Genomic DNA, 12,226 nt, shown 5'->3' on the forward strand with positions numbered 1-12,226 from the left:
TGTGTCCACTGTCCTGTCTGTCCCCCTGGAGGGCAGAGCGGATGCTGTCTGGACAGCATCCAGGACAGTATCTGTGCCTCCTGGACAGAGATCCTCAGCTCAGTACCGCTGACATTTGGGCCCCGCAAGCAGCCTCTGCCTTAGGGGCTGCCCTGAGCATGGGAAGAGGCTCAGCAGCATCCCTGGCCTCTGCCCACCACATGCCCACAGCATACACCCCAAGCTGTGACCAGCAAAAGAATCTGCAAACGTTGCTAAATGTCCCCTGGTGCGACATCCACCTTCCTTTGGAACAGCTGATTTTAGTAATTCCTAGTAGGTAACAGTATCCAGAAAATGTCAGTTGGATGCATTCTTATTTAATCTAGTGCGCGCGCACACACACACACACACATACACACTCAAACGCACTCACACATCCTCACCCCGACACACTTGCAAACTTTCCTTCTCACACTCATTCTCACACTCACACACTTATACTCACACATACATTCTCACACACTCATTCTCACACACTCACACATTCTCACACACTGAGACACTCTCACTTTCATGGGTTCTCACATTCACAGTCATTTATACTCACGCGCACACACACGCACACGCGCACCCCCCACCACCTTCATTCACGGAGGAGGAGGCTGGGCCCAAGCGGCTGCCGCTGTCCTGAGCTCACCCCGCTGGCTGCAGCACAGGGGCTGGAGGGGAGCCAGATCCGATGTTCACAGCCTTCCTTCACTCCGCTCTCCCCAAAACACTTGTTCTGGGATTCAAAGTCACCACCTGAGAATCACGGAAGGACCCAGTTCTGGCAGAAGACGCTGACTTCTGGTGTCTGTGATCTCCTTCTACCAGCAGGAAATGGCAGGTGATACGTGACCTGGTTTGGGGGCTCGGGCTGGTGCCTCTACTCCTGCTCCCTCCCGCCGGGCACCTGAGGCCCTCATGGCTTAGCAGGTGTGGCAGGTGGAGCCTGTCCCTGGGCTTGAGGTCCTTGTTGGACTCCAGTCCCTACCCCTTCCCTCTGCCTCGTGCAAAGTCCTAATCACAGAACATTGGGGCCCACTAGAAAGCATCCAAGTGGTCCTCTAACAGGCGGGGTGGCAGGGCAGGGCCACATGCAGCACAGCGGGGGACCCAGGGCTGACTCCTAGCCCACCTGCCCTGCCTTTGGAGTGGCTTAGGACTGACAAACCGTGTCTCCATCTCCAAGGCCATCTTTGCTCCCTAAGAAGCACAGAGGACACCCCTCCAGCAGGTCTCCTTCAGCTAAAACCCAGCTTAGCGCCAAAAACAGGGCTCCAGGTCACAGCACCAGCTGCCAGCCTGACTTGTATCTCCACTTCTTCCTTTCCCATCCACCTGCTTGGGAGGAATTCCGAGAAGACCAGAGAAGTGAAAGGTAGCCAGGAGCTGGGGGAAGGCTTGCCGGTCAGATGCTGGTGTTACCATTTATTAGCTCTGTGATCCTGCATAATTTATCGAATCTCTTTTTAAAAATGTATTCTTCTTTTTGTCTTTTAGAGAGACAGGGTCTTGCTATGTTGCCCAGACTGGTCTCGAACTCCTGGGTTCAAGTGATCCTCCTACTTCGGCCTCCTGAGTAGCTGAGATTACAGGCATATGCCACCATGCCTGGCTATCTAACCTCTTTGCCTCAGTTTGCTTGTCTGTCCGTGGGTATGCTAACTCCTGCTCCCAAGGATCAGCAGTGCGGCTTAAATTCAAGAGTGGCGGGGAGAACCTGGCAAACAGCTGCTTAATTCATCAGCATACTTTCCTCTCAGGGTTGCCTTGGAGATGCCAGGACATCTGTGAGGACGCGACCTGGGTTTCAGTCCTAGAGTCCCAGTGAGGAGAGGGACACATGGAAAATGTTCAGCAAATTGCCACCAAGGTTGCTGATTATCAGGCCCAGTGCACCACCACTAGGGCCCTCCTCTCCACCAGCACTGTCTGTCAATGAGTAACGAGGGCCCAAGAGGGGCCACACAAATACCTTTCCGGTCCAGCAGACCCAGGAGGGTCAGTGGAGAGCTGGATCACAGGTTCCAGGCAAAGTCAAGGCTAGGATCTGCCTGAGGAACAAAAGAACATGACCCGTGACCCTGGGGCCTGGGGGGGCAGTGGGCACAGGCCTCTTGGGTAATCTGAAGCCACTTAAGAACTGTTCAATCGGCCGGGCGCGGTGGCTCAAGCCTGTAATCCCAGCACTTTGGGAGGCCGAGACGGGCGGATCACGAGGTCAGGAGATCGAGACCATCCTGGCTAACACGGTGAAACCCCGTCTCTACTAAAAAATACAAAAAACTAGCCGGGCGAAGTGGCGGGCGCCTGTAGTCCCAGCTACTCGGGAGGCTGAGGCAGGAGAATGGCGTAAACCTGGGAGGCGGAGCTTGCAGTGAGCTGAGAGATCCGGCCACTGCACTCCAGCCAGGGCGACAGAGCAAGACTCCGTCTCAAAAAAAAAAAAAAAAAAGAACTGTTCAATAGCTCCTGGGGGACTGAGGGGACACACAGAGCCTGTGATTCCCAAAAACCTGAGTGGGGCAGCAGGAACGTTGGCCTAGGAATCAGGGCATGGGGACCCTGCCACCTTCCTATTCCATGACTCTGAGCAAGTCACTTCCTCTCTGGGCCTTGGTTTCTCCATCTGTAAAGTAGGCACAGTGTATGTCTATGGAGATCACGCTGTCCACAACAAACTTATAGGCAAACGGAAACCCAGGCAGGAAGGTGCTTCACAAAGACAAAAGGGCCACGGGGTCTTACCAAGGCCCTGCTGGGCTCGGTTCTGGCCAGATTAGCCCTGCATCTTGGACCAAGGCCCCCACTTCTGCCGGCCTCAGACTCCTGTCTGTTAAGACTAGAGCCTTGCCCCAGCTCTGCCACCCATCTGCACACCCTCTTGAGCAAACTCTCCTGGGCCCCCAGAACTCCCACAGGGTGGGGCTGAAGGGGTATCCAGCAGAGAAACATCCATGATCTGTTCTAGAAGTTCCAGGTTCCACCCGCCACGAAGAGCAGCCTCAGGAAGGCAACAACATAACCCTACACAGACACACCACAAAAACAGCACCAGGAACAGTATCTGCAGCACTAACTGGGTTCTAAACCCTGTACTTCCTTTAAGCCTCACAGAAACCCTAGGAGGGAGGTGCCAGCATGTCACCATTTAACAGATGAGGAAACTGAGGCACCAAGAGGTTAAGATCTGTGCCCCAAGCCAGCAAGCATCAAGCTGGCACAGGTTAAAGCAACCTTAAAGGGAACGCTGAAATGACCTCAACATTGTCCTAAATATATCCATAGTCCTTACCACCACCCATGGCCCAGATGCAACGTTGTAAGGTGGGCTGCCTGTGACCGTGAGGCTTTCAGCGTGTGGAGGTCAGCTGGGACAGTCACATGCCTCTCCTCCACTCTGCAGCCGCCACTGAGCCACCATGAGTAGGTTTGAGCTTTTGGCAAAACCAGCGTCTTGAACTTTTCTCCCTTCACAACACCCAGAAGGTTCTGTTTTCTGCTCCCCCATAGCACCTTCCTAAGTGGCCAACTCAATGCTTTGGAAAGCGTTCACTCAGCACACTGTTTCACTTGCTCCTCAAGACGGTTCCCCCAGGAGAGCTTGGGTATTATACCCAGTTCCCAGACGGGTAACCTGAGGCTCAAAAACAAACACAAAGGCCCACTTGACTTCCAAAGGCCACATGTCTAGATTCCTCCCTGCGGAGGGAAAGGTGAAAAACTCACTGGTTTGCTGTGGGTGCAGGTGTGGCGCTCGCTCCCCTCGGGGGAGGGCAGACAACAGTCCCCTGGAGGCCTTCAGTGAAGCAGATAAAGGGAGGACAGGCGGGAATTGTTGACAAGTGTAGCATCGATTGTCACCAACAGCAACTGGCCCAGATTCCACCCTCCATAGCATGCCTGGTTTCAAGGCCACGTGAAAGCCAGTGTTCTCTCCAGCACATTGGGCTCTTTACAGAACAGATTTTAAAAGCAGGGGAAAAAATCAATGTGTGCTATGACTGTTTGCTATAGCAGCTTCCCCAGAAAATTGCCCAGAACGGCACCATTTCTGCCTGAACCTCAAGGAAAACCACCTTAGACAGACCCTGGATGGCCCTGCCTTACTGTGAATACATTCCTTTGTCATTTCTCTGCCAAAACAGATTTTGAAGTCAAGCTACAAAGCAGTTCACGGGCTCTCTTGGTGTTTTCTGGACCTTTTGAAACTCAAGGCCCTGGGGAGGGTGAGGAAGTTGGCAGTCTTCAAGCACTGTCTTTCTTATCTAATCAACTCAGCAAACAATATGGGTGGATTCACCGGACCTTCAAGAAAGTTCCCTAGTTTAGAGGTTAGGGAAATGTATCAGAGCAATCAAAATCAAGGAAACAGTGCAAATGGCACACAGAGAACAAAACCACACTAGGAACTCCTCGAGGGCCCCTGTGCTTTGCAGTGGACCCTGAAACCCAGGATGCATCAGTGATGTTTGATATTCAAGGAATGAATAAGGGATCACTAAGAAGGTGAACCCCACTGCCTCCCTCTCAAGCAAGCCAAAGCTGCATTCACTCCCTGGGTGTGGGTCCAGAGGGGCTGGAGGCGACACTGAACTTGTGTGTGTTCAGCTTGAGCACAGCACCAGGGAGATCCGCCAGAGTGTCCCAAACACAACAGCAGGAAGAGGGAGGTGTCAGGAATCTCGTCAGGGCCCACCTCTTTTCTGCAATACAACCGAGATCTTCCTGGAGATTCTCAGTGGAGTTTTGGCAGTTCGAGTAATTTGTTTGGCAGAGAGAAGATGACCGTCTGAGGGGATGAGGTGAATAACTGGAAGTCCAAAGGAGGACACTGGTCTCCTTAGAGGATTACTCTGTGAAATCTGCGAGACAGGCATGAGCTGCGCTGGATGGTCTGAGATAATTTGTGGACATCACACAAACGGAGCCAATGTTAGCAGAGGACGAGGAAATGGATCCCTCATACAGAACCCTTTGTCCCGAGATGGGATGCTGGCCACGCTAACAGAATCCTTTTCCAGAATGGTCTTGCAGTTTCCACCCTCCGGAATGGTCCTCCGATCTCGTCTACGCAAGGTGGTCCAAGTTACTTCCTTAATCAAAGGAGGTGTCCTTTCACCACCACTAACACAATACCTACTAAGGACAGGCTCTCAGGTTTCATGGGGAACATGAGCAGGTCCCAGGAGGGACCCAACCCAGCCTCCCCTCCAGTAGGGGACAGCCAAGGAGGCCTTTCTGGAGAAAGGAGGAGAGTCCCACAATTAAAAAGGAGGAGGGAGAGGTGGTAAGCATTCCCAGCTGAGAGAGGCCACAGACCCAACTCTAAAATGGCCCTCTCACATCCACGTTTGAAGAGGGCTACTCAGAACCTTCTTAGGTTCCATGGGGGTGGGGCTGAGGGTGAAGACAGGAGAACAGGATGGAGAGCTGGGCCCCCACCCACCTCTCTTTAAACAGAACTCTATCCATAGTTAAAATGTATAGCTGCAGAAAGGCCCCCGCGGATTTACAGAAAGGAAAGATTAAACTGCTGGGGAGGGCACTCAAGGCCCCCAGACTGTTAAGGAGCCTCACTTTCTACCATCTCAGTTCAGGAACACCGGCTGAACTCAAAAGGTCAGAGATGAAGCCCAGGCAGGCAGGGGGTAGGCAGGTCTGTAAACAATGTTAGGTAGGAAAGTCAAAGATCTGGGTCAAAAAGAGACCTGTTATGGCCCCAATTGTGTAATCCATTCCCATTCTGTAGTGCTGGGGCTGATACCCCACCCGAGGGGGCCCAGGTTTCTTTTCACCTGGCCCCCACCCCAAGAACTTGGCTCCACGTTGGCACCTACTCATGGCCCTCTACTTCTGCAACCGCCTTCCTGTGGGGCCTCAGTGTCCCCAGCCCTTCTGCGCACCTGCCTGGGCCAAGTTCTCAGCCAAGACCGCTATCTAGCCTGCCTCTGTCTCCAAGTTGAAAGATAAAAAGCCAAGCGGACACGCAGGCCTTCCACCACACAGCCATCAAGAGAGGCAGGAAGAGCAGCCTGGGGTGGATCCAGGAAATCAAACTCATTCTCAAAACGTGGGCCCAGAGGGTGTGGGCAGCCTCCAAGGGCAATGTTGGAGTGTGGAAAAGGCTCAGGAGGCTCACCTTGGCCAGAACCCCACTCACTGGACTCTGGACACAAGAGTCACCAGCCTGAGCCTCAATGTTCTGACCTGAGAGGTGGAAAGAATGCCTTCTACCTCAGTTAGATGATGTGATGCATTGAACCTCCAAGGCACTGTAGCAAAGAAGAGCCATTTACTGAGCACTAATTCCCAGGCACTGCAGACACAGGGTGGCCTGAAGGTACAGTGGCATGCATGGCCACACCTTCCTTTCTTCTCTCCCCTGTCGTTCCAGAGCAGAAGTACTCAACTATCTGGCTGACTGCAGGATACCCCACTCCCAACCCAGCCAAGGGAGCTTTGAAACAATAGGGTATCCCCTGATGGAGACAGAATCACAGGAGACTGGGCATGGAAATGTGCATTTCAGAAGAGGTTCTCACGACACTATTATGCAACCTACATAAGCTTAGCAAAAAGCAAAACCTAGGTCAAGCATTTGCAGGCACTTTCACAGCCTTGGGTAGGTTTAGGACAAAGGGCCCCAGACTCTGCTTGCCAAGAAGATGCCTTGAGAATGTCTTCTGTGGGTGTTCCTGACAACAAACACCTACACACTGTTTTCCACATGCTGGGTGCTGTTCTCAGTTTACACAGATTAATAGTTACACATCCTAATGACACCATGTCTGTTACTCTCATTTTACAGAAAAGCAAACTGAGGCATGGAGCTCCTGATTGCCCTTTCATTCGATCCCGATTTCTTCAGGCGCCCCAACATGTTGCCATGGAAAAAAAACAAAGGCTCTGAAGTCCAACTGCCCGGGTTCAAACTCTGGCTCTCCTACCTGAGCCATATGGCTACAGGCAAATCCTGAAACTCTCCTGGCCTCAGTTGCCTCATCCACTCAGTGGAGCAATACGGTCCAGGCAGCGTTCTTGTGAGGATGAAGGCCGATGAAGGGAGACAGTGGCTGTTCTGGAGGGAGAGGGACGCCGTGTCCCTCCCTGGCCTTCCTTCCAGGCTGAGTCAAACCTGAACTCTGCTTGAGTCTTAGATGCTGAGTCATCACGCTTTCTCTCCCAGGACAGGGCCTTTGAGTCACGTCTGGAATGGGATTCTCTGGGGTTGGGTCCCAAGGAAGAACTGCAGCTTTGGGCCATCAGAAAAACACAATGCCATCTTTCTTTCAGGGCCATGTGAAGGCAAGTTCAGGCCAGTGGGTTTCAATGTACCCCGGGGGGAGGGCCCTCAGCTCAGCTGAAATCTGTCTTCTGTCATGGGGGGGCAGCCCCCATTCAAAGGCCAACTCAGGGGGCTGCAGCCTCTACGCCCCTGCCCTTCAGGCTGGCTTTGCTAATCTCTCAAAAATACCTGATTTACACTTTTAAAAAAATCATCCCACTCTGCCCCTTTGGCCTCAAAAATTTCCTCGCCAGAAACTCAGTGAAGATGCAATTTCCTTTTGCCCCTCCATAGCAGGCAGGCAAAATCCTGTCAGGAACCCTTTCCACTGCCTTCAGTCCCACCCAGGAGCCTCCCACAAAGCTGAGCTCCAGCTCAGCTCGGCCTGGGCACATCCCTCCCCATCCCTGTGCCTCATTTTCCATCTGTAAAATGGGAAGAAGTTGGACTAGGTCCTGTGTGAGTTTTTTTACTCCATTCCAAATGATCAAACCTTGTTGCTCCAAAACAACTTCTTCAGGAGAAGAGACTCAAACAGACACTCCAGGGTCCCTCAAAAGCCAAACCCAACACCTCCACCCATGCACAGTCTATTACCTTGCCTGAAACTCAACCTGCTGGTTCACAGAGAATGGGGCAGAAGACCCAGAGCCATCCACTTCATCCCATGTGCATATTTCAACTCCTCCCACCTGCCAGGCACTGGGCCAGGGGCCAGGTTACAGGGCGAGGCAGGCAAATCCTTCCCCTTGCCCAGATACAGCTTACATTCTCGTGGGAGACACGGTCCCGCAAAGCTAAGAAGTCACAGGTCAGGAGAACACCCTGTTTTCCATCCACACGGAAACCCTCTCTCTCCCTTACACCTTCCTCCATCCCCCACTTTGTGCCACCCCAGCCTGGGGCTGGCTCTGCCGCCACACACACCACACAGAACCGGTCTGTGTCTCCAGCTGTGTGTCTCCCCCACCAAAAAGCAGCCCTTCCAAGACGGGCGCTGGGGTTTGCCCCCACTGCACCTCGCTTATTTCAATCACATTTGTGAAACTCAATAAGGACGCCAGAATTTCTAAACAGGAAGAGTCTAGACTGAAAAATTCACCTTGAAACTGCATTTCTGCAGCAAGCACAGGGGGTTTGTATTTAGATATGTTCATTTGATGCAGCTTAGGAGAAGGTCCCGTGCAGCTGATGGCTATTATAAGGATGTCTACCGCCCTCCTGCCTGGCCACTGGCTGACCTCTGAATCTTAGATATTTCCCAGTAGCTTAAAGAAACCAAGCAAACTGAAGTGTCCCCAGCGTCCGTGAGGAAGGGTTGTTCTTGGGTGGGCATAAGATAACCAAGGGCCCTGCCTCCCCCACCCGCTGCCAGGCATCTCCCACTTCCAAGCCACAAAGGCGTGCTGTTCAGGACCCCCAGGGACAGCAGGGACAACAGGCGGCGAGGTATGGGGGAGGGGTGGGAGTAAGGAACCGACCCACTAAATTCCAGCTCCAGCTACTAATTTGACAGAGGCGTGACAGCGTGTTTCCCCCAGAACCAGCCGCATTCCCCACGCCCAGCCCGAATCTCCTCCCGAGGCTGAATCAGAGACCGCGGCGGATCCCCCAGGAACGTCGGAGTAATTCCAGCTGTTCTCCCCCCCTGGAGAGCAGGAGCGGCCAGCACCGGAGGCAGGGGAGGGGAGGAAAGCGGGGAGGGTGGGCGGAGGCGAAAATGACGCCACTCCTAGCTCCAGCCAGCTCAGGGGCCGCCAAATGTCCGCGAGACCCCTCTCGCCCAGGCCACTTCTCCCACGCCGCCGCTGCTCCAATCGCGGGTTCCTCCGGGGGCGCACCCTGCCCAGCGGCGCTCGCAGACACTTGCTCCCACTCGCGTGCTGCACTGTGACACACCCTGGACCCTCCCCCCAACACACGTTTACACTCACACGCACACCGCCCTGTGTGTGCTACGGGACTGAAGCGCCACCAGCCTCTCGGATCCACGCCCGTTCCCGACCCAGTCTGTGAGCCAGACACACCCACGCCCCCTTCTCCAGCCTCCTCGCCAGCGCCGCTCACCTCTACCATCCCCATCTACACACTCGCGCTCAATCTCTCCGTTCCCAAACACACACACCCACACCCACACACACACTCCCCTAGTCCCTTCTGCACCCACGTCCAGCGCGCACCCCTGCCAACGGGGCCAGCTGGGATTCGGAGAGGAGGCCAGGAAACGCTATCCTGGCGTTTTCGGACCGTCTCATCACCCCTTCCGGACCTCCAAAACCCCATATCCGCAGCTAGCGGGGAGATGAATGGGAATCTGTCTTTTTTTCCTCCCTTTCCGTAATTGAACACCCCCAACTCCAGCGGTGTCTGCACCCACAGCCCCTTCGCGCCCGCGCCCCTGGGCGGCCGCACACTTGCAGCTCCGAGGCGCTTACTCCTGGGGTCCGAGGGGCTACAAAGGGCGGTCCCGGCGCTCCAGCGGCACCGCACGGGCGGCCTCTTTCTGCTCCGCGTCGCGCCCGGGAGAAGAGGGCGCGGGCTTACCTAACGCGAGGGAGAAAAGAAAGGACGGTGCTGAGGCTGGCGGCGCAGCGCCCCGCGGAAGCCGAGGGCGGAAAGTGAGCTGGCGAGCTTGAGCGCGAGCGGTGAGCCAGACGAGGTTTGTTTACGTCCCGGCGGAGGGCGACTTTATAGGCACCGCGGCCCCGCCCCCGCGCCTCGCCCCTCCCAGACCCTCGCGGTCCCCGCACGCAGCCGGGACACACCCCTTCCCCGCTCCCTCCTCCCGGGCGCGTAGGGCTGGGCTGGGGCAGCGGCGCGGCGGGCGCCCACTGGAGCCGCCGCCTGTTGCGCAAGCCTTCGTAGGGGCGCGGCCGGGAGGGGCCTCGGGGCCCGGGTTGTGGGTCGGCTCTGCAGTCCCCTCCGAGTCCGGGTCCTCGGCCTGTGCAGCGGGTGCGTATGCCCTGCCCGGAGGAGCTGTTTGTGTGCTTGTGCGTGTTCATGTGCGCGCTCGTGCGTGTGCATGTGGACTTCCTTGTGTCTCCGTGTGGGCGGAGGCCCCCCAGCTCTGCCTCAGAGTTTCTTCTGAGTCTCGTAGCGCCGCGCCCTGAGCGACTCCCTTCACTTCCTCCGGGTCTCACCCGCTCGGCTCCCCAGCCGGATTCAGCTGCCTGCCCAGCAGCTGCCTTCCCTTTCGCCAGATAGGTTCCCTCCCATTCTCACCCTTCCTTGTCGCGAAAGCTCTCGCTGAAATCCTCGCTGCGGTTTAATCCCGTCCATCTTGCCCACCGCCGCCCAGCACCCAGCGCCTCCCCTTCCCCTCATCTTCCCAGTTCTAAGCACACTCACTGTACCTTGCCCACTAGGCTCTTCTCTCCTGCCCCACAAACCCAGATGGGAGGGTTCTCACCCCTTCCTATTCTGATTTCCTGAACTTTCAAGACACACCCTTTCCAACCTTAGCACTGTCCTGCTCTTCTGCTCTGTTTGTAACTATTGCCTGCATGTTCTCATCTGGCCAAAGAAACCAGCAATTCTCAACCCCTACTGCACATGAGACGCCCCAGAGGAGCCGCCAAAATTAATAAATAAATAGATGATAAAAAGAGAGATGGACTCCAGAAAGGTTTAATCAGAATCTCAGGGGGTGCAAACCAACTGGGCATTTGGGGTTTTTACAAAGCTACCCAGGTGGCTCCTGACGTGCAGCCAGGTTGAGAAGCACTGCATGGAGGAACATGATTTTATGAATAAAGGAAGCCTGACTCATACCTGGCACCGTCATTGTCCTCAGGCTACCTGCCCAGCGTTGAATTTGCCACTGAGCCCAGGACCAGACCCAAGGCAAGCTCGGGTGACCCTCCCTGCCCCTCCACAGACACATACGCGCGTGCGCACACACACTTCCTGCTGAATTGTAAACCTCTTTTCTATGCCAACCCATGCTGTCTCCAAGGCAGGGGCCATGGCTCTCCTCTGCATCCCACATGCCTCCCTAGGCCCTTAAACTGATTTATTATGTCATTCCACAAGGAACAGAATTGAGCTGCTCTTATGAGCTGGGTCCTGTGCTCCGCCACTGGGAAAGGACTGAAAAGGCAAAGACATTTTCTACAGGTGCATAGCATATACAGCCCCAAGATGCAGTTTCTCCATCCATACAGCGTGGTTGAGCTGAGCTCATTCATTCCCTAACTATATTAAGGACCTACTATGCCCAGGCACCATTCTAGACCCTGGGGACATGATCATGAACAACAACAACAACAGCAACAACAAAAATGTGCATCTCTGGGAGCCATCACGTTGTCTAAAGACCCTCCCAGATCAAGCAGTCTGTGTGCCTGTTTTCTTTTAGCCAGCTTACACATACCCATTCTCCCGTAGGCTCCCTCATTGTGGCGATTTATTGAGTGAACACCTTTGACTTTTTATCTGCTAAAGATACAAGAGTGTCAAGTTCAAAAGTGCGGAGTGTCAACATAAGGAATGTCAAGTTCAAAAGCGCAGGGAAGGCGGCCCACTTCTTCAATAACACATGGAACTCCTAGTGCATGGAAATGCAAGGGCATTTTGCCAGGGGAGGCCCTTGCCTGTCTGTTAGAAGAGGTCCTCAGGACAGAACGCTAAGAGCAGCCCAGACTTGCAGCTTGAAACCCCGAGGAGGATGCCTGGTGGGAGGCTGGGCTTGTGTGGGAAGCCTAACCTTCTGGAAGACCATTAGCATTGAACAAGTCAGAGGACAGAGGAGGGAGAGTGGAGTGAAGAGAAAAGAGCTGAGAGGGGAGGCAAGAATTTGAGCAGTGGAACACAATTTTCCAAATGATGGCATTCTAAAATCAGAGTCCACATCACCTTGGAGAAGGCCTGAGGAAGACACCATTTGGATTCCACACTCCCCTCCCTCAGCCC

General features: G+C 54.5%; 1 protein-coding gene across 5 annotated transcripts in view; it reads right to left on the bottom strand.

Moving 5' to 3' along the window:
* NDRG1 (N-myc downstream regulated 1) overlaps positions 1 to 10,695 on the bottom strand; it is a 60,632-nt gene extending 49,937 nt beyond the window's left edge. For 2 of the 5 annotated variants that reach the window (XM_015146031.3, XM_001088640.5), the window contains exon 1: positions 9,860 to 9,978. Coding sequence is in view for 2 of the 5 variants with exons in the window: in XM_077944060.1 (XP_077800186.1) it covers positions 10,538 to 10,639 (102 nt within the window). In the remaining 3 variants the exon portion in view is untranslated. Of the gene's footprint in view, positions 1 to 9,750; positions 9,979 to 10,537 lie in introns of those variants that run through there. The other 3 variants (XM_077944060.1, XM_077944061.1, XM_077944062.1) reach the window with 3 other exon arrangements.
* Between the last annotated feature and the right edge of the window lie 1,531 nt (positions 10,696 to 12,226).

This window comes from Macaca mulatta, chromosome 8 (assembly GCF_049350105.2).
Source record: "Macaca mulatta isolate MMU2019108-1 chromosome 8, T2T-MMU8v2.0, whole genome shotgun sequence".
Classification (NCBI taxonomy): Eukaryota; Metazoa; Chordata; class Mammalia; order Primates; family Cercopithecidae; genus Macaca; species Macaca mulatta.